The sequence below is a fragment of the Drosophila albomicans genome, chromosome 3 (genome assembly GCF_009650485.2).
Source record: "Drosophila albomicans strain 15112-1751.03 chromosome 3, ASM965048v2, whole genome shotgun sequence".
In the NCBI taxonomy this organism is placed as follows: domain Eukaryota; kingdom Metazoa; phylum Arthropoda; class Insecta; order Diptera; family Drosophilidae; genus Drosophila; species Drosophila albomicans.
This window is the reverse complement of record NC_047629.2, coordinates 26,459,319-26,483,632: the sequence shown is the minus strand read 5'-3', so window position 1 is coordinate 26,483,632 and position 24,314 is coordinate 26,459,319. Positions and strand designations below refer to the sequence as shown.

The 24,314-nt window shown below is 43.7% G+C and overlaps 3 protein-coding genes across 7 annotated transcripts in view; 2 read left to right on the top strand and 1 right to left on the bottom strand.

Moving 5' to 3' along the window:
• The window catches only part of LOC117567867 (teneurin-m), a 145,863-nt gene extending 130,157 nt beyond the window's left edge, over positions 1 to 15,706 (top strand). The window contains exons 3-10 of one of the 5 annotated variants that reach the window (XM_052004188.1): positions 2,100 to 2,744; positions 3,631 to 5,490; positions 6,143 to 6,426; positions 6,571 to 6,982; positions 7,078 to 7,623; positions 7,682 to 7,889; positions 8,941 to 8,967; positions 9,619 to 15,706. In XM_052004188.1, coding sequence (XP_051860148.1) covers positions 2,100 to 2,744; positions 3,631 to 5,490; positions 6,143 to 6,426; positions 6,571 to 6,982; positions 7,078 to 7,623; positions 7,682 to 7,889; positions 8,941 to 8,967; positions 9,619 to 15,241 — 9,605 coding nt within the window. In that variant the 3' untranslated portion in view covers positions 15,242 to 15,706. The remainder of the gene's footprint in view (positions 1 to 2,099; positions 2,745 to 3,630; positions 5,491 to 6,142; positions 6,427 to 6,570; positions 6,983 to 7,077; positions 7,624 to 7,681; positions 7,890 to 8,940; positions 8,968 to 9,618) is intronic. The other 4 variants (XM_034248134.2, XM_052004189.1, XM_034248135.2 and 1 more) reach the window with 4 other exon arrangements.
• Positions 15,707 to 18,146: 2,440 nt separating this feature from the next.
• Positions 18,147 to 22,476, bottom strand: LOC117567869 (isoleucine--tRNA ligase, cytoplasmic). The gene is made up of 7 exons (XM_034248136.2): positions 22,359 to 22,476; positions 22,136 to 22,286; positions 21,434 to 22,052; positions 20,730 to 21,362; positions 19,824 to 20,674; positions 19,273 to 19,765; positions 18,147 to 19,209 (listed from the first exon to the last, which is right to left on the bottom strand). The coding sequence occupies exons 2-7, from the start codon at positions 22,282 to 22,284 to the stop codon at positions 18,262 to 18,264; spliced, it is 3,693 nt and encodes a 1,230-aa protein (XP_034104027.1). The 5' UTR covers positions 22,285 to 22,286; positions 22,359 to 22,476; the 3' UTR covers positions 18,147 to 18,261.
• Positions 22,477 to 23,068: 592 nt separating this feature from the next.
• LOC117567879 (uncharacterized) lies at positions 23,069 to 24,264 on the top strand. Its single transcript, XM_034248148.2, has 2 exons — positions 23,069 to 23,209; positions 23,564 to 24,264. Exons 1-2 carry the CDS (start codon positions 23,074 to 23,076, stop codon positions 24,109 to 24,111), a joined length of 684 nt encoding a protein of 227 aa, XP_034104039.1. The 5' UTR covers positions 23,069 to 23,073; the 3' UTR covers positions 24,112 to 24,264.
• Positions 24,265 to 24,314: the final 50 nt, after the last annotated feature.

Genomic DNA, 24,314 nt, shown 5'->3' with positions numbered 1-24,314 from the left:
GTCCTGTTTTTTAAAAGCACCCAAAGCCCATTAACTTGTGTGAATTTATATCAACGATTGCCAGCACCAAGTCGACTACCGACAACCGACAACCAACTGCTATTATGCGTTCGTTAATTATTCAAACACACCCGCACACACAAACACACACACACACACTCGGCCACGCATATAGACGCGCATCCTCCTCACTCAGAGTCGTTGCCACCTTCCACCTCCCCATCCCCCTGAATCGTAACACGTTTTGGTCATAAAAATCGCCCCTAGAATGGCACGCCCCCTAAACGAGGCAACTAGCCAAGAAATGAGACGAAACGCTTAACCTTTGGACCCTAATACAAATGTCTCTGCGGATCTATGGACATTTATGCATTCCTTCAGAGCAAGCAAACATCTCCCTCCCAGACAGGGGATCTTGACATTAAATAAATCTAACATCTCGTATAAGCTTAATGGGTATCTTTAATACACACACACACACACACACACACTCATTCGTATGTACATATGTGTGCATGTAGTATATGTATATAAAAAATGACAGACATTATTCACGCTATCATTGCGATAGCGAGTGGTAAAGGAAAGGGAGCTAAAAGACACACACACACATACTGTCCATACTTAGTGAAAACGCTTTGACCAAATCCATTTTGGGTTACCCAACGGCAAATCGTGGTGGCGAGCTATGAGCTCCACGCTCGATGCTCCCATGGAATGCGTCGCCCAGCTCGTTGACTCATTGGTGTAAAGATTCATCTGGGCAAGCGGTTAGCCGGGGCAGCAGCAGAGAGAGAGAGCAGAGGGAGCAGATGGGGATGCGAGGTTATTTCTGCGGCCAGAGGTCCTTTTGCCAGAAATTACAACAGTTTTTCGTAAGAGCGAGCGTTTGTCACACAGCTAACGAACGCACACACATATTTACATACACATATGTGTATGTGTGTGTGCATGCATGCATATGTAATGTGTGCGTATATGTGCGACACATGTATGTGTTTCTCTCGCTGTCTCTGTCTCTGTGTCTGTGTCTCCATCTGCTGTCTGTCGCGTTGTCTGTCTTGCTGTCTGTGTCTGCCACGCCATGTGTAACCGAGTCTGGCATGCGTCGCCAGATAATTTCTTTTTGGCAAACAAACAGTAACACACTAACACAAATGCAAACGCGTTAGATCAAAAAATTACCCATTCAGTTGACTAATCAAAGCTGACTGCTACATCATTACATGCGATGCAATCAACTTGAAAGCTGCCTGCTTTGCACACGCTGCACATCAAGCACAAGCTGTCTGCTATAGAAATTGGCTTTAAACCGCATTTGAATGGGGGAAAACCTTTAAAAATACAATATTATTTTTAAACTGTTTTCGCTTCTCACTTTCAATGCCACACATCTCACATGATATTCATGTCATTTCTTCTCCTGCCCCAAGTGACTGGGCCCTAGGCTCTATTTAAACACTCCCCACACTCTTGGCCGCTGCACATCAGCGTCGCATAATCGAATTATCATCATGGCGTCAACAAATGATTTCAACTTATGCTGTTACTACTCCCCAGTTGTGTCCAACCTCTCCCCAAACTGTCAACAGAGAATCCCTTTTTTTCACATCACTTCACTACCCTCGCTGTTGGCCATCTTTTTTTCCCTTTTTTTCTGTCTTCGGTTCTTTTTTTTTTGCTTTTTTGTTGTATTTTGTATTGCCAGCGTCATTGTCGCTGGTCATTTTCCCTGCTTACAACATTCGTTCGTCCGTTGATTCGTTCATTCGCTGGCGCATTCATTCATTCAGTCATTAATTTTTTTTCTCGTTTCATTCTCTTGATTTTGCTGTGTTTTGCCATCGTTTGTTTGAGGTTATGTTGAATGTCAGTTTGTTATCCCTGTGCAAATCCTTTTACACAAATGAAAATTTCGCCAAATGGCGATAAGCAAAACACAATAGTGTCGTCACTCCACTGCACAACCACAGCTCAGCTCGAGGGTTGACAACATGGTCAGCATGAGGTGTGATTTTAATGATATTCAATGTTGTCCATTCGACTGAGATTTTGTTCGTAATTAATAGATGTGTCTTTCTCCTCTTCTCTTCCTTTAGATATCAACAAGGGCTCACCCATTGACTATAAGAGCGGATCGGCCTGTTCCACACCCACAAAAGACACACTCAAAGGGGGCTACGAGCGCAGCACGCAAGGCTGCCCGGTGCTGCCGCCCAGGAGCATGAACGGAATGCCTACACATCATTATTCGGCGCCGATGAACTTTCGCAAGGATCTGCCCGCCTGGTGCTCAGCCAACTGGCTGAGCATTGTCGCCTTCTCAGCCGTTGCACTGTTCTGCATTGTCCTCATTCTGTTGACCAGCACCGGCAAACTGTCATGGTCCCCCACGGCTCCCTGCACCGTGCTCGTCGGCAACGAGGCGGCCGAGGTTACGGCCGCAAAGAGCACAAACACTGATCTATCCAAGCTGCATAATGCATCCGTACGCGCGAAAAATGGTCAAGGAATTGGAATTATACAAGGACAGGGTGGTGGACCTGGCGGCGGCGGAGGGACATCGACGGCAACCGTGACGACGGCCACATCGAACAGTGGGACAGCGCAGGGATTACAGTCGACATCCGCTTCGGCTGAGGCAACCTCATCTGCAGCGGCTGCCACTGCAACATCCTCGTCGCAATCGTCGCTGGCGCCATCGACTTCATTGTCCTCATCCTTGGCGAATGCCAATAATGGAGGTAATTATGCACAAGTTTTAATTATTTTTAAATGAGTTTTCGCAAGTTTCTTAAGACACAAAAGCCAGAGAAAGAGAGACGAGTGAGAGAGAGAGAGAGGAAGAGAATAAAGGCGACTGGCAGAAAATAGAGAGGCATTTAGTGCCCTCGGGCGGCGGACAGAAAGTTTTTATTATTTTTTTCTTTTTTTAGTATTCTGAATTCGCTTTTTTTAGATTGTTAGCTAAAAGTTTTGCTACGCTTTGCATTTGACAGACGCTGCTGCTGCTGCTGCTGCGAGGATTTAGCCAGAAAGTTCGATTATTTAAATTCCATTTGCATTGTATTGCGTTCATTAAATGTCTAACTGGCAGCCAAATATTATATTGGCTGTGCTTATTATTATTCTTCTTTCGGCTTGTGGAGAAATGCAAATGCAAAAAAAAAGAGTCAATTCAAGTAAAAAAGTGAATCTAGGTTTGCACTTAAAAGGAACGTAAAAAATGGAAAGACTTTACATTTGGATCAGTATATTTTTAGCCGCAGGACACACGCATGACACTTAACATTTGGCAATTAAGCTGTCAAATGTTGACACACCCTCACTCTCTTTGTCTTTGTCTCTCTCCCTTCTTGTTTTGCTGTCCTTTTTCCTTGTTTCCCTGATGCTGGGCTGAGCAACCTGTCAGCTTAATCCACATGCTTCTATCAAAATGCAATGAACATTTCTGACAACTTGAGACTGCTTGAATTGAATTACTCGTTAAACAACAACAAAAAAACATTTTATACTTAATTTGAGCACGCATGGGTTTTAAACTGGGGGATGGTAACAAGTTGGTGTTTGTGTGTGATGGGGTAGTAAATACATACATAGTACTTAGCTAACCACAAAAACGGTACAAAGTAATTTCGCTCATCCAAGCTCGCATACCTGTAGCAAGCCGGCAAGCAATGTCAACGCTGCTGGCTGTCAACAAGAAGGTTGCTGTTGCGAAGAAGAAGCAGCGTCGCCAACGTCGCGATGCCGCAACTTTAATGCACTGGCATGGCAATGAAGACGAGGATGAAGATGAGGATGAAGCTGAGGATGAGGATGAACACAAAGATGAAGCCGCTGAAAGTTTCAGCGACTTAATTACAAGCCCAAGTGGAGTTCATATACAAAAGTATTTGGCTTCCACTGCGCCAAGAATGGAAAGTATTGAGAAATTTACTGAGCAGCAACAACATCACAAGCACATTGAGTCAACTGTCAGCACAGCGGGTGCCAAGGAAAGCAATTACGCTGAAGCTGCGCTCAAAATCGATGGAATATTGAATACAAGGCATGATGATACCTTTGTGGACGACATCAGTGACTATGACTATGGAGATGATGACGATGTCGTGGTGCTGAAGGCAGCGACAACAGTGCGGCCAGCGCCTAAAACTAGGCAACAATTTGGCAAATCATTAAACGGCAATTTAGCCAAAGCAGGTAAAATGCTTGCTAAGCCCAAACGGAAGCTGGAGCAGGAGCTGATGGAGCTGGAGTTTGAACTGAAAGCAGAGACCAACAGCGGCGATAACATTGAAGTTGAATCAGATACTGAGGCAAGCAGCATTACTCCTGTTATTGATGACTATAATCAAAGTGACAGTGGCAGCGCAAGCAAGAGCACAAGCGGCAGGGTGGCTGAGGCTGAGGATGAAGATGAAGATGAGAATGAGGAGGGTTCCGCACTGACAACGACAATGTCGCCGGGAAGTGACAACGATGACATTGTTGAAATCAACACCAGCAGCAGCAAAAGCAGCAGCAGCGTGAAGGAGATTGAGGCGACATCTACAACCATCTATGTTATTGAAAATGATTTTCAAATCAAACAGAAGCTGGAGTCGGAGTCGAAGTTGGAGTTGGAGAACAAACCTGTCGCTGATGATAACAATAATGAGCGTGATTTGGCCGACAACTATGAGCAGCACAAAGGAAAGGAGCTGGGGCAGCAGAGCATAAATCACACTGTGTCCGATTTGATGTTGAGCGATGCGGCTCATTTCGATAATGAGGACATCGATATAGTCAAATTGGACGAGGCTCCCCACTCCAATGAAGTGGAAGTCTATAAGATGGCAGTGGAACAGCCCGCGAAGGCGAAGCCATTGCAAGCACCTGCACCACCGCCACCTCCGCCTACCAGCGAAAATGAGGTGCTTAAAGAACAAGAACAGGACGTGGTCCAGGCAGCTCATTTGACGCCATTAAAACCATATGTCAGCGAACGCATTGATCAGCCTGGCAAGCGAATACTGGTCAACTTGACAATTGCCACCGATGATGGCAGCGATTCCATCTACACACTTCACGTTGCCGTGCCCACCGGCGGTGGCTCCCATAATGTGGAGCAGCTGCTGACGCATGAGCACAGGCAGCTCGAAGAGCAACCCAGCAACAACGTTGATAACATCGGCAGCTGCCTATCGGAGCCGCCTCCCCGCATGCCCGATTGTCCCTGCAGTTGCTTGCCTCCGTTGCCTGTCGAAAGCGAAGACAACGAACTAGACATAGACTCGATGCGCGTAGAAAATGCTAACGATAATGTTGAGGAAGATCGTGTGAATGACATTGAGCTGGCTCCACTTGCATCCACCACTGCTGCACCACCTGCCACAACTACTAACTCCTTCAACGAGACTGCTACTGACAATGCTACTGATGTTGTTACTGATCGCACTGCTGAACAATTTGCATGCCCCGATGTAATGCCTATACTCATACTGGAAGGTGATTGTACTGTCTGCTCACACAACTAACACCACTTACAACAACCGCTTACAACTGACCCCACCTAACTGACTAATCGACTAATCGACTAACTCAAGTGCTGCACAGTTTACTAATTCCAATCCTAATTTATATTTTAAGCCATATTTATTTGAACTCATACATAACATTGCATAGCAATCCTCTTCATTTTTACCTTGATAATCCTTGTCATTATTTCATACTTTGGCATCTGTATAAATTGTCTTTAAGCATGAATATATGGCATCAACATCTGGCTTTGTAAATCTGCAGCATTGTCATCGACACTCACTGGGGAAGTAGTATTAAGGAAATGAACTTACAAAATCAGCTCATTTTTCCTTTGAAGATCCAATTTTTAGAGTCTTCTTTCTCATTCTGAAAGAATCAAATCTATTGTTATTCTGAAGGATCATTAAATAGGTTATAAATTTTATATGTAAATAGAAAGATATCTCAAGCATCAACCACTTTTCATCATAATTTATGTACATATACTGTATAAAAATCACATTATAGTTGTAAGTTAATACTGCAATAACTAACCCAACATTTGTTTTGTTTTTGTCTATCCATCCACACATTGCTGCCGCGTTTTACGCTTGCTCCAAATCCCAAAACAAATCACTAGGTGCTCGCACATTCCCAGCGCGTAGTTTTCCACCAGATGGCACCACTTTCGGCCAGATAACATTGGGCCAGAAGTTGACAAAGGAGATACAACCGTACAGTTATTGGAACATGCAATTCTATCAATCGGAACCGGCGTATGTCAAGTTCGACTATACCATACCGCGAGGTGCATCCATTGGTGTCTATGGGCGTCGCAATGCTTTACCCACACACACTCAATATCACTTCAAGGAGGTGCTGAGTGGCTTTAGTGTGAGCACACGCACCGCACGAGCGGCACACGTAAGTAAAACGCCGCTGCTCACATTCGATCGATGTCTACTAATGCCTTGACTAACTTAATTGTTCATCTCTCACCTTTCACTCTTTTATGTGCCACACACTCTCATCGCACGCATCATTCATGGATCGCTTGCCCAACTGCAGCTTTCGATAACTCGCGAAGTCACACGCTACATGGAACCAGGTCATTGGTTCGTTTCGCTCTACAACGATGATGGGGATGTCCAGGAATTGACCTTCTATGCAGCCATTGCCGAGGACATGACACAAAACTGTCCCAATGGTTGCTCCGGCAATGGACAGTGTCTGCTTGGGCATTGTCAGTGTAATCCCGGTTTTGGTGGCGACGATTGCAGTGAAAGTGTTTGTCCAGTGTTGTGTTCGCAGCATGGCGACTACACCAATGGCGAATGCATTTGCAATCCCGGCTGGAAGGGCAAGGAATGCTCCCTGCGCCACGATGAATGCGAAGTTGCTGATTGCAATGGTCATGGTCACTGCGTTAGCGGCAAGTGCCAATGCATGCGCGGCTACAAGGGCAAATTCTGCGAAGAAGGTAGAACTTAGTTTAGCTGAAACCCCAGACAACCTTATACCCGTGTTCTCTTCTTATAAATAAATGCTAATTCCACTTTTCCTTACTATTCACAGTGGACTGCCCACATCCGAATTGCTCTGGACACGGTTTCTGCGCTGACGGCACTTGCATTTGCAAGAAGGGCTGGAAGGGCGTGGACTGCGCTACCATGGATCAGGATGCTCTGCAATGCTTACCCGACTGCTCTGGCCATGGCACTTTCGATCTGGACACACAGACCTGCACATGCGAGAGCAAGTGGAGTGGCGACGATTGCTCCAAGGAGCTGTGCGATCTGGACTGCGGTCAGCATGGACGTTGCGAGGGCGATGCTTGCGCCTGTGATCCCGAATGGGGCGGAGATTATTGCAACACACGACTCTGCGACAGTCGCTGCAACGAGCATGGCCAGTGCAAGAATGGAACATGTCTTTGTGTCACCGGCTGGAATGGAAAGCATTGCACCATCGAGGGTTGTCCCAACAGTTGTGCGGCACATGGCCAATGTCGAGTCAGTGGGGAAGGACAATGGGAATGCCGTTGCTACGAGGGCTGGGATGGACCCGATTGTGGCATCGCTCTGGAGTTGAACTGCGGCGACAGCAAGGACAATGATAAAGGTAAGTTTGGATATTAATTCCCGTTTGAACCGTGCTAAATTTACTATTCTTCACTCAGATGGCCTAGTTGACTGTGAAGATCCCGAGTGCTGTGCCAGCCACGTCTGTAAGAACTCCCAGCTGTGTGTCTCCGCACCCAAGCCCATTGATGTGCTCTTGAGAAAGCAGCCACCAGCAATTACCGCCTCGTTCTTTGAGCGCATGAAGTTCCTGATCGACGAGAGCAGTCTGCAAAACTACGCCAAACTGGAAGCTTTTAACGAGAGGTAGGTGCTTTCTTGTAGCCAATTAGTTAAATTCGTCAAGAACAAAAAATAAGTGAAAATTGCTGACTAAGTCAGTTAACTGAATTGGCAACGAGCTCAGATAAAAATAATAATTCCTGTATATTATACAAAACATTTAGCTGGATTATCTATATATATATATATATATACGTACTTACAACCAATCAAATAATAATCAAAATAGTTTGCATAATTAATATTTTTATATGTTTAAATATTTACGTTTTTCGTTTTCGTGCCCTCGTCTAAAACAAATCCCGATAAAAATATACAATCCATACACAAAACCAATCAAAATCCCAATCTAAATCTTGTAAATATAAATCCTTATATGTCCTTTGTTTAAAAACTTACCCAAAAAAAAAGAAATACTAAACAAATCCAATCAAATCAAACATTTTTAAGGTACAAGGTTTCAAATTAAGTATTCCTTACATTTAAGTTAATTAGTTTATATTAATCATGGTGTAGCTTAGTTTAAGCATTAATTTTAAGAATGCCTTTCACAAGGAGAGAATATCACAATCACCAAACCCATTTACTGCTTACAACTGATGCCGAGCAAACGAATTGTCCAGAACTATCCGATATAACAAACAAAAGTTCAAGGGTTCTTGTGAAGGGTTTTGCTAGGATTTCGGCAAATGATCGAAACGAAGAGAATGTAGGAATCAATTGTATTTTGTGACGGGTTTCATAACACAAACAAATTCTAGTGAAAGATACTCTAGACAACCATGCTAATTCAAATATTTTCTCTCTGCTCTTTTTTTCTTCTCAAACACGCGTGCCCTTTAATCCGAAATATAAATAAAAATAACTTACTATTACTACTACTACTACCACTCGCTCCTCCTACTCGCTACTACTACTGCTACTCGCTACTACTACTCGCTACTAATTTCCCATCCAAAAACCAAAAACACACACAAACTCGAATGAATCGAACCAATTCCAAATGCTTTGCAAATAACTAACGAATTCCATTCGCTACTTGTTCTCGCTGTAAATCAAATTCAAATACTAACAGCATTTTTTGGAATTATTTCAATGCAAGGTAAGCCAAAAACAACAAGCGAAAAACCGGTACTAAAATACTAAAAAAAAATACTACTACTTTATACTAAATTCTGATTACTAACATAATTATCAGTGGTTGTTTGGTACATTTTCATTTCCTTTATTTTCGATTGGTTTATTTAAGTAGAATATATTTTGATAAGCGCATTTTGTGTTAGTTAGTAAATTATTTTTACTTAATTATGTGGGTGGGAAGATCCCAGACAACCAGACAATCAAGTATTTTGGGTTTATTTCATTATTATTTAATATATAGTACACTCGTACTCGTACTTGTATTTTATATGTATAAGCTATGGAAATGTTGTATTTAGGTCAATGCTAGGTCATCATACAATGCGACATACCAAACATACATACTTACTATATACTACTATATAACTCTATATAATATATATTGTTCAAATTGTAAACCTTTATGTGTTGATACGAGTCTTATGTTATGTGCGTGTGAATTATCATTATGATTTGTACTTATCGCATCATTTTATTTGCCAACAAAAAAAGAAAAAGTAGTTGCGAATCCTCAGTTCGATATGCTTGTACGAGTAGCTGTACATATAGAGAGAAACCTCATCCAACATCCTTATGAGATTCGTCTAATCCATTTCGCTTTTATCCCCCACAGCCGATCAGCAGTTATTCGCGGACGCGTTGTCACCTCCCTGGGCATGGGACTGGTTGGCGTGCGTGTCTCCACCACAACTGTACTGGAAGGATTCACCCTCACCCGCGACGATGGCTGGTTCGATCTGATGGTGAACGGTGGCGGTGCTGTGACGCTGCAGTTTGGACGTGCCCCGTTCCGGCCCCAGTCACGCATTGTCCAGGTGCCATGGAACGAGGTTGTCATCATCGATGTGATGGTCATGAGCATGTCCGATGAAAAGGCTTTGGCCACCACAACCACACACACTTGCTTCTCCCACGACTACGATCAAATGAAGCCGGTGGTGTTGGCCTCCTGGAAACATGGCTTCCAAGGCGCCTGCCCCGATCGCAGTGCCATTCTCGCCGAGTCGCAGGTCATTCAGGAATCCCTGCAAATTCCCGGCACAGGTTTGAATCTCGTCTATCACTCGTCACGCGCTGCTGGCTATTTGTCAACGATCAAACTGCAATTGACACCGGACACCATTCCTGCAACACTGCATCTGATCCATCTGCGCATCACCATCGAGGGCATATTGTTTGAGCGTGTGTTTGAGGCAGACCCGGGCATCAAGTTCACCTACGCCTGGAATCGCTTGAACATCTACAGACAGCGTGTCTATGGCGTCACCACTGCGGTCGTTAAGGTCGGTTATCAGTACACGGACTGCAAAGACATTGTCTGGGATATACAGACCACCAAATTGAGTGGCCACGACATGTCTATCTCTGAGGTGGGTGGCTGGAACTTGGACATCCATCATCGTTACAATTTCCACGAGGGCATTTTGCAAAAGGGCGACGGTTCGAACATTTATCTGCGCAACAAACCCCGCATCATCCTCACCACCATGGGTGATGGTCATCAGCGTCCACTGGAGTGCCAGGATTGCGATGGTTATGCTTTGAAGCAGCGTCTGCTTGCTCCCGTAGCTCTGGCCGCCGCTCCCGATGGCAGTCTGTTTGTGGGCGACTTTAATTACATTCGTCGCATCATGACCGACGGCACCATTCGCACTGTGGTTAAACTGAACGCCACCCGAGTGTCGTATCGTTATCACATGGCACTAAGTCCTTTGGATGGCACACTGTATATCTCTGACCCCGAATCTCATCAGATTATCCGCGTTCGCAACATGAGCGACTACGACCGTCCGGAACAGAACTGGGAACCCGTTGTGGGCTCCGGTGAGCGATGTCTGCCCGGAGATGAAGCGCATTGCGGTGATGGCGCCTTGGCCAAGGATGCCAAGCTCGCCTATCCCAAGGGTATTGCCATCTCCAGCGATAATATCTTGTACTTTGCTGATGGTACCAACATTCGCATGGTCGATCGCGATGGCATCGTGAGCACCTTGATTGGCAATCACATGCACAAGTCCCACTGGAAGCCCATTCCCTGCGAGGGCACGCTCAAGCTGGAGGAGATGCACTTGCGTTGGCCCACCGAGCTGGCTGTTTCGCCCATGGATAACACTCTGCACATTATTGACGATCACATGATCCTACGCATGACCCCTGATGGCCGAGTTCGCGTGATTTCCGGACGTGTGCAACATTGCGCCACAGCCTCCACTGTCTACGATGCAGAGTTGGCCACACACGCTACCCTCGTGATGCCTCAGTCCATTGCCTTTGGCCCTCTGGGTGAACTGTTTGTTGCCGAAAGCGATTCACAGCGCATTAATCGCGTGCGCGTTATTGGCACCGATGGACGCATTGCTTCATTTGCGGGCGCTGAGTCCAAGTGCAATTGCCTGGAGCGTGGCTGCGATTGCTTCGAAGCTGATCACTATTTGGCCACGAGTGCCAAGTTCAACACGATTGCCGCCTTGGCTGTAACACCCGACGGCCATGTGCACATTGCTGATCAGGCCAATTATCGCATTCGCTCGGTCATGTCCAGCATTCCGGAGGCGAGTCCGTCGCGTGAATACGAGATCTACGCACCCGACATGCAGGAGATTTACATCTTCAATCGCTTCGGCCAACACGTGTCCACCAGGAACATCTTAACAGGCGAGACTACCTATGTGTTCACCTACAACGTCAACACCTCCAATGGCAAACTGAGCACTGTGACGGATGCGGCGGGCAACAAGGTGTTCCTGCTGCGCGATTACACCTCGCAGGTGAACTCGATTGAGAATACCAAGGGTCAGAAGTGCCGACTGCGAATGACGCGCATGAAGATGCTGCACGAGCTGAGCACTCCTGATAACTACAACGTCACCTACGAGTATCATGGACCCACCGGACTGCTAAAGACTAAACTGGACTCCACCGGACGTTCTTATGTCTACAACTACGATGAGTTTGGTCGCTTGACCTCGGCTGTGACTCCCACCGGACGTGTCATTGAGCTCACCTTCGATCTGAGTGTGAAAGGTGCCCAGGTTAAGGTCTCAGAGAATGCACAGAAGGAGATCTCTATGCTCATTCAAGGTTCCACAGTTGTGGTGAAGAATGGCGCCGCCGAGTCGCGTACTACGGTGGGCATGGATGGCTCCACCACCAGCATTACACCATGGGGACACAATCTGCAAATGGAAGTCATGCCGTACACCATCCTGGCCGAACAGAGCCCTCTGCTAGGCGAAAGTTATCCAGTGCCCGCCAAGCAGCGCACCGAGATTGCCGGCGATCTGGCTAATCGTTTCGAGTGGCGTTACTTTGTGCGTCGCCAGCAGCCGCTGCAGCCAGGCAAACAGAACAAGGGAGCTCCACGCCCCGTCACCGAGGTGGGACGCAAATTGCGCGTCAATGGCGACAATGTGCTGACCCTGGAGTACGATCGTGAGACGCAATCAGTTGTGGTGATGGTCGACGACAAGCAGGAACTTCTCAATGTTACCTATGATCGCACCTCACGTCCTGTCAGTTTCCGTCCGCAGTCGGGCGATTATGCCGACGTGGATCTCGAGTACGACCGCTTTGGCCGCTTGGTCAGCTGGAAGTGGGGTGTGCTGCAGGAGGCCTACACCTTTGATCGCAACGGACGCCTCAATGAGATCAAGTATGGCGATGGTTCGTCGATGGTCTACACCTTTAAGGACATGTTTGGTTCGCTGCCGCTTAAGGTCACCACGCCACGCAGATCAGACTATTTGCTGCAATACGACGATGCGGGTGCATTGCAGAGTTTGACAACGCCACGCGGACACATTCATTCGTTCTCGCTGCAAACATCGCTTGGCTTCTTCAAGTATCAATACTACTCGCCCATCAATCGCCACCCATTCGAGATACTGTACAACGATGAGGGACAAATACTCGCTAAGATCCATCCACATCAATCGGGCAAGGTTGCCTTTGTGCATGATGCAGCCGGACGTCTTGAGACCATTCTTGCTGGACTCTTCAGCACACACTACACGTATCAGGAGAGCACCAGTCTGGTGAAGTCCGTAGAGGTGCAGGAGCCAGGCTTTGAACTGCGTCGCGAGTTCAAGTATCACGCTGGCATACTCAAGGATGAGAAGTTACGCTTTGGCTCCAAGAATTCATTGTCTTCTGCTCACTACAAATATGCCTACGATGGCAATGCACGCTTGAGCGGCATTGAGATGGCAATCGATGATAAGGAGCTACCCACCACCCGCTACAAGTACAGCCAGAATCTGGGACAACTCGAGGTGGTGCAGGATTTGAAGATCACACGCAATGCCTTCAATCGCACCGTCATCCAAGACTCAGCCAAACAATTCTTTACCATTGTGGATTACGATCAACATGGTCGTGTGAAGAGCGTGCTGATGAACATCAAGAGCTTCGATGTGTTCCGCCTGGAACTCGACTACGATCTGCGCAATCGCATCAAGTCACAGAAGACAACTTTCGGAAGATCGACAGCCTTCGATAAGATCAACTACAATGCCGATGGTCATGTGATTGAGGTGTTGGGCACCAATAACTGGAAATATTTGTATGATGAGAATGGCAACACTGTGGGCATTGTTGATCAGGGCGAGAAGATCAACCTGGGCTATGATATTGGCGATCGTGTCATCAAAGTGGGCGACATTGAGTTCAACAACTACGATGCTCGTGGTTTTGTGGTGCGTCGTGGTGAACAGAAGTATCGCTACAACAATCGTGGTCAATTGATTCATGCCTTTGAACGCGATCGTTTCCAGAGCTGGTACTACTACGATGATCGTAGCCGCCTGGTCGCTTGGCACGATAGCAAGGGCAACGTTACCCAGTACTTCTATGCCAACCCCAAGACACCCAATCTGGTCAGTCACGTGCACTTCCCCGAGCAGGGCAAGACCATGAAGTTCTACTATGATGATCGTGATATGTTGATTGCCTTGGAGCATGCTGAGCAGCGTTACTATGTGGCCACCGATCAGAATGGTTCGCCTCTCGCTTTCTTCGATATGAATGGCGGCATTGTCAAGGAGGTTAAGCGCACGCCTTTCGGTCGCACCATTAAGGACACCAAGCCCGACTTCTTTGTGCCCATCGATTTCCATGGCGGTCTCATTGATCCGCACACCAAACTGATCTACACAGAGCGACGACAATACGATCCCACGGTTGGTCAATGGATGACACCGCTCTGGGAGACCCTGGCCACCGAAATGTCCAATCCCACCGATGTGTTTATCTACCGCTATCACAACAACGATCCCATCAATCGCAACAAGCCACAGGATTACATGATCGATCTGGATGCCTGGCTGCGACTCTTTGGCTACGAACTGAACAACATGCAGAGCAATCGTTACACCAAGCTATCGCAGTACACACCTCAGGCCAGCATTAAGTCCAATACACTGGCGCCCGACTTCGGTGTGATCTCCGGTCTCGAGTGCATTGTGGAGAAGACCAACGAGAAGTTCAGTGACTTCGATTTCGCGCCCAAGCCACTGCTGAAAATGGAGCCTAAGATGCGCAATCTGTTGCCACGTGTCAGCTATCGTCGTGCTGTGTTCGGTGAAGGTGTGTTGCTCTCCAGAATCGGCGGACGTGCACTGGTCAGCGTTGTGGATGGCTCGAATAGCGTTGTGCAGGATGTGGTTAGCTCGGTGTTCAACAACTCGTACTTCTTGGATCTGCACTTTAGCATACACGATCAGGATGTCTTCTATTTTGTCAAGGACAATGTGCTGAAGCTCCGCGACGATAACGAAGAACTGCGTCGCCTGGGTGGCATGTTTAACATATCAACACACGAGATTAGCGATCATGGTGGCAGTGCAGCAAAGGAACTGCGTCTCCATGGCCCCGAGGCTGTGGTCATCATCAAGTATGGCGTGGACCCCGAGCAGGAGCGTCATCGCATCCTGAAGCATGCGCATAAGCGTGCTGTGGAGCGTGCCTGGGAGCTGGAGAAACAGCTGGTGGCAGCTGGTTTCCAGGGTCGTGGCGATTGGACCGAGGAGGAGAAGGAGGAGCTGATACAGCATGGAGATGTGGATGGCTGGATTGGCATAGATATACACAGCATACACAAGTATCCGCAGCTGGCCGATGATCCTGGCAATGTGGCCTTTCAGCGCGATGCCAAACGCAAGCGTCGTAAGTCTGGCAACAGCCACCGAATGAGCTCGAATCGCCGACAACAGCAGAAATATGGTGAAGTGAGTGCGTGAGTGGAGGAGCAAGACCTGGAGCTGGAGCTAGAAAGTGAAGCAGCTGGTGAAGAGTATGAATACGGGCCGGATGGTGAGGTGGAGCAGGAAGAGGACTTGGACTACTTGATAGCCGTGGAAAAGATTGCCGCCAATCAGCAGAGGAAGAGCAGCGAGGCAACTGAGGAGCAGTTTTTGTAATTATCTAGGTGAAATACAACAGCACAATACACACAAGACACAAGTACACTACAAAATACACTTCAACTTAAATAATTAATATAAACTTTAATAGCATTTAAAGTTTAGTATTAGTCAGCAGCCACAGCAGCAGCAGCAAAAGAAAACCCTCGGCAAAAACTACATAAATTTCTATATAAATGGATGTAAACGATAAAAAAACAAACAAAAACAAAATAATGATATGTATGTTGATGTTGAGTTTAGGCTAAACAATAGGCATATGATTAGTCCAGATGTAAACAATTAATGTAATTTTTTTAAAATTTCAAAAGCTTCAAGGCTTCCTCCCCACACAATACATATAGTAAATGTACGACGAGGACGAGAAGCAGAAGGACAGAATGAATGAAGACAGCGCCTTTGTGTTTTTAGTCTACTAAAGTCTAATTAGCCAGTTGCATTCAATGTCAAACAAGTATTACACAACAACAACAAGAACATACATAAATAAAAAACGAAATATTGACAACATATAAGTAAATACTACATACTCAACTAAGTAATCTATTAAATATATAAATCATAAATTAATGTAAAAAGTTGAAAGAGTCCCCCTAAGCCCCAGCCTAGCCCATATTCCTACTCCAAACGAAAAGAAAACGAAAAAAAAGCGAAAGAAAAGCGACAAGCTTCATTTTCATAAATGCTTTGTATATACATACATACTCGCACTCACACTCACACACACATACAAGCTTATTATCAATTACTTAATCATGCTTTAAACACACTTAACAAAGCGCGCGTTAAACATATATTTAATTGTTTAAAACCCATTTTGTTTTAGACTCACAAAATGCTCGAATTTATTCTAAACGCGTATACTTAATTTCGACAGCCAAAAATCAAAAGCCCTAAATTGACGAACTCTGTCTACCAAAACCCTGCTACTACTATTTCTTAATCATTTTTATTCCGAAGGCAAAATGCATTAATACTTTTTACAAATTGTGATATATTTCTAACATTTCATTTGACCTGACGACCTGAAATGTTGCAAAAATAAAAAAAAAGAATAAGAAACGAAATGCAAACTCAAATCGCAACCGAAATCGAAATGGAAATCGAACGTTGACAAAACAGCAAAGTACTTTACTCATAACGCTTTCTGTTGTAATTAGTCTATTAAGATTTTAGTTTTTTAAAATGCAATATTTAGTTTAACATATTTGCCATGTTAATTTGTAAAAGCAATGCAGTTTTTAATGCCTTCAATCTGAATGCTAGAGATTAAGGTTTTTCCGAATTTTATTTAAAACTTTTAATTATTTTTTTTTTAAATCACTTTCAATACACGAACTTTAACTTTTGCTAAAGTGTTTTATTTGTTTATAATTATATACATATTATTAAACTATTTATAACTGAAACTAAACTATTGACTATTGAGATATAAATAAACTAGCATTTAAACTAAGTACGCATACTCGTATTTAAGTCTTGAACATAAAAATAAAAACAAATAATTCACCAATCCCCCACAATCCCCCATATGACATACATACATACATACATATAAACTAAATACACCTTGTAATATAGACACACTCAAACTACACATCGTCACTAAGGATTAGGCATAGGTTAATGAAAGAAAAAAGAAAAGAAACTCGTAAAAACGAAACAAATAAAAACAAAAACGTAGCACTTAAATAATGTGAAAGTGAGCAAAGTGAGCAAGGAGTTAAGAATACAACGTAGAAGTTAGCTAAAGTGTTAGTAATTTTATTAAATAAAATTATAAATATAAAAAAAGAAAAGAACCGAAAGAAAAACAGAAGCATATATATATAGAAATATATATAATAATATACATTAAAGGCTAAGCAAAAGTATAATTCGAATATATGTATATGCATCGATAGAGACATGCGAAATGTTGTGTAAAGAAAAAGCATCAAGAAAACCAAATTTCACGTTTTCCAAAATGATATAAAATACTATTTTACACAAAAAGAAAAACAAAACAAAAAATTAAAGAAAAAAAAACGAATTGTATAAATGCAGCAAACGTATATAAATGTATATGTAGTAAAATTAAGCAGCATTATTAACCAAAAACCTAAAATGAAATTATTGAAATCAGCTAAAAACAAAATTGTGACTGAAATATGTATCTACGTCTACTCAATTGTGCTTAAATTTACTCAGTATGTATATTTTGTTCTTCAGGATCGAGGTGTAAATTTTTCAATTTTTCCAGAGGCAACAATATTGTACACACACTTTCAATTCGTTAAAACTCATGTTTGTATTATGATCTGATATTGACACTGATTGAGCAGATTGATAAAAACAAAAAAGAAACACTTTGAAATTAACACTTGAAATAAATTATGATCAATATTTGTATTAAATGTACGAAATCGTCTCCACAAAGCAATGCATAAGCTTCAGGCTATGCAGAATGAAGCTAAGTCTAAAAAACAAAAATAATAAGAAAAATTGAACAACAAAAGTTAATCGTACACAAAGCAGAAGAGAACAAAACACATAATACACACGTTTATGGCAAGCCGATATATATGATAAAACCATATATAATATCTAATAATATAACGAATAAAAGCGATTTCAATAAAAATAAAAAATTACAAAAAAATATATTTGTGCGTTTACTTTTTATAATCATTTTGGATGAACCAATTTCAGCACTCAGACAAGGAATAATTTAACGATAAAATACATTTTCCTGTTATTATTTGAAACTTTTTCAAAAAGTTTAGTTTTTATTTCGTATTTCAGTTTACAATGTAAATAAATACTAAGCAACCTGTCATTCCATAGAGTTTTCGGATCTACAACAGACTGTGACCCTTGGGGTTCTCAGTAAAAACTGTGCTTCCAGATTGATTGACGAACTTTGAATAGGGAGCTGCATCAACCACATAGTCCGTTGATTTGCGTAGAGCTTCCGGATTGCGCGTAAGTACAAGCAGCTTTCCACTAAGGCTTTTATCGATAGTCTTCAGTTCCGTAACCTTTTTCTGCTGATCAACCACATACAGTTCATAGTTGATGCCATAAAGACCAAAAAGAACCTCAACTTCAGTGCGCAGCGTTTCCAATGTGATGTATTCCTTGTTGACATTATGCTGCAGCAATATGGAAGCCTTATTGCTGTTGACGAATCGCGGTTGCAGCTCACCAGCTAGCGTAACATTTAGCCACGCCAGTGTCGGCAGTTGTAGCTCCTCCGTGGAACAAATGGTAAGGGTTAGATCGACGCCCTTGAGATCAACCAGCTCCGTGATGATAGGACGTTTCGTGGCAGCCTCTTTCGCATTAAATGGTATGAACTCCGATTTGACGGCACCCTTGATCATAGCCGCATAGTTGACTAGCACCTTTTCCAATTGAGCTTGTGTTTCCAGGACTTCCTTTTTGGCATTCTTGCTGGCACTTAGGGCATAATAGATGATAACAGGATCAGTGGGTATCAGTTGTGCTTTCTTCTTGAGCTTCTGCACGCGATTGATGATTTCACGAGCCAAACCCTCCTCAAGCAGCTCCTCGTTGGGTGTCATGTCCAAAAGAACAAGCACTTCATTGTCGCTGTGCGCTTCAAAGTTTCCTCCAACCTTATCGGACGTGCAATAGATAACACGCACTTCGTCCAACTCAATGCGCTGATCCAAAATGTTAAAGTAGCCCTGGGCAACCTGCTTTTGAATCTCTTCATCCTTCAGCGCCTTGATTGCAGCCATAACAGCCTTAAAGTTGCCCTTCAGGCGTTGACCCAGCGTCTGCAATTAATGAAAATTTAAATTAGCATTTTAAACTTTTACAAAGAAGCTTTAATAGCTCACCTTGTGGTCTGGTTCAGCACGCAATGTTACTCCGTACTTTTCCTTCTCAGAGCTGAGCGTCAACTTGCGCACATTGAGTTCGCTGAGGATGAAGTCTTGCAAGCTCTTGATCTCCTCCAACGTCTGCTGATCCTTGTGGATCACAATGATCTCCGAAACGGGATACTTTACAGGCAGAGTACGGCGATCGCGCATTACGCGTCCCAACTCAACCACAGACTGCATCAGTGCAACAGATCGTTCAATGTCGCTGCGAATAAACTTGCGTTGACTCGCAGGCATCATTTGGTAATGCACGGAGTCAGTGTGCTCCAAGGTTCCCTTAGGCTGGAACAGCACCAGTCGTTGGAAGATGTATTCGGTCAAAAAAGGCGTAAATGGCGCCATCATCTTAACCATTGTGTACAGCACATCGTAGAGCGTATCCAATGATTGAATGCACTGTTCAGTGCCCATTTCACCCTTGATGCGACGACGGTTCAAGCGCACATACCTTAAAAGTAGAAAAATTTTAGTTATCTGATTTACATTGTAATCAAGAGCCTGTTTACCAGTTGGTCAATTGATCAATGAACTTGGTGAGTCTGGGCACCACAGTGTAGAGGCGGTACATCTTCATCTCAGTGGCAAAGAACTCCAACAGCGACTCCTTGAATGACAAAATCCACACGTCGATAACCGAAGCATTCTCCATGCTCTGCAAATGGCGTGCCCTCTCGTAGGTGTACAGCGACTTGCCTCCCAGCTCTTCCTTTTCGTAGCGCACAATGTTTTGCAGCAGGAAGCGATAGGCATTGTACCACGGCAAGAAGACATCCTTGATGATATCACGCACGCCCTCTTCCTTGAAGCGCAGACTTTCAGCGCGAACAACTGGCGAGTTTATTAGATACAAACGCAAAGCATCTGCACCATATTTGTGCACCACTTCCATGGGATCCGGATAGTTCTTCTTGCGCTTGGACATCTTCTGTCCATCGGCGGCCAGAACTAAACCACTGGCAATCAAGTTCTTGAATGGCGCCTTGTTAAACAAGGCCGTCGAGATGACGAGCAGAGTGTAGAACCAGCCGCGAGTCTGATCAATACCCTCGGCAATAAAATCAGCTGGGAAATTATTCATAAAGTCCTTCTCATTTTCGAAGGGGAAATGCTGCTGTGCGAATGGCATAGAACCAGATTCGAACCAGCAATCAAAAACAGGCGCAATGCGACGCAATGGAGGATTGCCGGGCACCGCCGAAGGAATCTCAATGTCATCGATGGTCTCACGATGCAAATCTTCCACTAGCACGCCAGATAGCTCTGCCAGTTGCTTGATGCTGCCAATGACAACAGTCTCATCACCGCTCGGTGAACGCCAGATGGGAATGGGTGTGCCCCAGTAGCGATTACGAGAAATCTAAAAAGACAATACGTTAATCACGAGAGTTTTCAAGCTAGCAATGTAAACTTACAGCCCAATCTCTGGCCTCCTTCAGCCAGTTGCCGAAACGCTTCTCCTTCACAAAGTCGGGCACCCAGTAGGTCTGAGAGCTGCAGGCCAGCAAATTCTTTGACATGTGCTCAACACGCACAAACCAGGAAGGAACCGCCTTGTAGATCAATGGCGTATCCGAACGCCAGCAGAATGGATAACTATGCTTAACTTGACCGCTGGAGACCAAATTGCCGCTGGCCTTCAAACTGGCCATGATGTTCTTATCCGCATCCTTAACGTACTGACCTTGGAAATCGGGCACCTCTGCTGTAAAGCGACCGCTATCATCCAAGGGGCAAATGACATCACTGGACTTGGTGATTAAACCGGCTGCCAAGCAGACGCGGTAATCGTCCTCGCCAAAGTAAGGTGCATTATGGACAATGCCAGTACCCGAATCCTCAGTCACATAATCATCCACCAGCACACGATGCGCCTTTACCTCAGCACCACGTTGAGCAAAGTAAGGGAAGAGCGGTTTGTAGTGCAATCCCTTGAGCTTGTCGCCCGTAAACTTCTCCTTCACTTCGTACTCTGCCTCCGTCTTGTAGACGTAGCTCAATCGCGACTCGGCGAGCACATAAAGACGATCAGTCTTCACATCGCGCACCTGGCAAATGACGTAGAAACAGTGAATGAATAAATATGCAAATTTAAAGCAAGAAAAATATTTTAACTCACCTTTGCGTAATTCATTTTAGCATTAACGCAACAGGCGAAATTCGAAGGCAATGTCCAGGGCGTTGTTGTCCACACCAGGAAGTAGGTGTTGGGCAGCGTTACAGCTTCAAGAGCTACCACAACACATGGATCAACGACCTCCTTGTAGTTTTGATTAGCCTCAAAGTTGGATAGCGATGTTGTGCACGCAGTTGAATAGGGCATCACCTTGACACCTTGGTAGACCAAACCCTTGTCGAACAGCTGCTTGAAGATCCACCAGATGGACTCCATGTACCAGGGATACAATGTCTTGTAATCGTTCTTGAAATCAATCCAGCGACCCACACGCGTCACAACAGTTTCCCATTCATCAGCATAGCGCATGACAATCTTGCGACACTCGGCGTTATACGCTTTAATGCCCATTTTTGCCACATCCTCAGGACCTTTGATGTTGAGCAACTTATCGATCTCGAATTCCACAGGCAGACCGTGACAATCCCAGCCGAAGCGACGATCCACGTGGTAACCCTGCTGATAGGCATAGCGTGTCACAATGTCCTTGATGGTACCAGCCAGAATGTGCCCATAATGCGGCAAGCCGGTTGCAAATGGTGGCCCATCGTAGAAAGTGTATCTAGGTGTCATGAAAAAAAACAACAAAAACAATTGTGAGTCATTAGAAGTTTGGCTGATGCAACAATTGCATGCATTTCTTACTTGGGCTTTCCCTTTGAGAGCTGACTGCACTTCTCAAAGATCTTTTCGTCACGCCATTGCTGCAGCACATTGTCTTCTTCAGCAGGAAAGTTGATGTTCTCCGGCACCCGACACACGTCAGCACGCTCAAGTTTTCTTGCAGCGCTCATTTCTGTTTGATTTAATTAATTAAACACTTGTTTATATTTAGATTTTTCAGTATATTATAAATTCCTATACGCACCTCTTCTATTTCAAACTGAATTTCCTGAGGAAAAACTGCGGTGATGGCAACAACATGTGCTGATCAAAGTGACCGCAAGTAAAGTTTCAAAATGTACCATTTAACGTACAAAAATATATCGAAATATACCGTAATTTGTGATGGCCGACTCGGATGCACTTCTTTTGTATTTAGATATTTTTTTTTTTAAATCGTGTATACAAAAAAGAAATTAATAAAATTGTTTTTAGTTTCTGTTATTTTTATTAAATTATAAACTTTCCAATATGTAGTTAATAACAAGCATCTCTCACACCAGAGCGAATAAATCGCAGCGGCAGCGGCGCGAATGCACACCAAAGCGAAGCGAATTCGTTTTGAAGGCGAATTTTTTCCGCAACCGCGCATGTAGCGTTTGTTTCGCTTACCGCCAAGAACGATAAAATTAGATTGCGCAGAAATTTGCTCGTGCTCTGCGCTGATGACGTCACATGTGATGCATGTGTTCAATTTTTGCCTTGTTTACATGTTAAATTACTATATTCTGGATTTGATACAATATAATTATAATAATATAATACGAGACGCAGTTTTTAACTTATAATCATTCACTTTTATTGAAAAAATATTTATTAAAAATCATCACATGTGACGTTTATGCGTTTAGCTGTTTATGCGCAATGTCTTTTTTCATGGCTATCATTTGTTGTCATTTACAATTGCACTAATAGAAGCAATGGCAAAAGTGGAGCTGCTTATTAAATTAGTAAAAAAACATAAAATATTGTACGATATGGAGGACGAGGACTACAAAAACACCAGAAAAAAGGACAAGATATGGAACGAAATTGGATTGGAGCTGGAAGAAAGTGGTAATTATATTGCTTTACCAAATCAATTCCAGTTTTCGTACAATGAAACAGTTGTGTAGTCGATCCAGTTTTCTTTGATCGTTTTATACTAAAGTGTTTTTCACTGCATCCAATGTAATTTGGAAACTGCCACTTAAAAAATTTTCCGCCGATTGCTTCCACATGGTTTCAGTTGGCTCAGGCATGTAAATTGATTCTAAATTTTTTACAATTGCTTCGCCAACATCCGTTATAATGCTACCAACTGTAGAAAATCCAACACGATAGCTGTGCCCAATTGTATGAAAACTGTCTTCAGTTGCAAGGAATCTGTGAAATCAAAAATAACTAATTATTAATTTTTTATATTTTTAGGTGATGAAATAAAAAAAAAATGGAAAAATTTACGAGACTCCTTTTCAAAATATGTGAGGTCAACAAAATGTACTACAGGGCAAGCCGCTGTTCATAAAACATGGATTTGGGCCGAACAAATGGAAAGTTTTCGTCCATTTATTTCGTCTACTAAAACGTCTTCGAATGTCAGTTGCATTGAACCATCTGAACCATTTTCATTCACGGAAGCTTTTCAATGCAAAGAAGAATCACCAGAATCGGATGACGAGATCAATGATGAATTGAACCAATCTATCGTATCAATTCCTGCCGTTGATACTGAAAACCCTGAATTGAAGCGCTTGAAAAGATCTACACCACAACCAACGTTCTCCGTGAAGGATGAAATTGAATATTTGCTAACAAAGAATAAAAAAACGCACGACGGTGTTGACATGTTGTTTATGGCGTATGCCCACACCATTAAAAAATTCAGTCCCAGGAGACAGGCTCAAGTAAAATTTAAAATTGCAGAACTCATTATGGAAGAAGAACTGGCGAGTATTGAGGAAAATTCACCCTGTTAATATTACCTTAAAAAGATTGCCAATCATTCTTCTGTAATGGTGAACTCTTCATGGGAATGCCACTCTGCATTTATGGGATGTACCCAAACTCTTTTATTCCTAATTTAATAATATAATGCTACAATAAGCAATAAAAAAAACAATCTTTTTAAATACTCACGCATTTTTCTAATTTTCTTCTTCAAATAACAACGTTAATAAAA

What these genes read in the sequence shown, in the direction of transcription:
- LOC117567869 (XM_034248136.2), bottom strand. Translation starts at nt 22,284, where the DNA reads ATGAGCGCTGCAAGAAAACTTGAGCGTGCTGACGTGTGTCGGGTGCCG. An exon ending in CTCTCAAAGGGAAAGCCCAA is followed by an intron (nt 22,053 to 22,135) that starts GTAAGAAATGCA and finishes CATGACACCTAG; the next exon opens with ATACACTTTCTACGATGGGC. An exon ending in GTGCTGAACCAGACCACAAG is followed by an intron (nt 19,210 to 19,272) that starts GTGAGCTATTAA and finishes CATTAATTGCAG; the next exon opens with ACGCTGGGTCAACGCCTGAA.
- LOC117567879 (XM_034248148.2), top strand. Translation starts at nt 23,074, where the DNA reads ATGGCAAAAGTGGAGCTGCTTATTAAATTAGTAAAAAAACATAAAATA. An exon ending in ATTGGAGCTGGAAGAAAGTG is followed by an intron (nt 23,210 to 23,563) that starts GTAATTATATTG and finishes TTATATTTTTAG; the next exon opens with GTGATGAAATAAAAAAAAAA.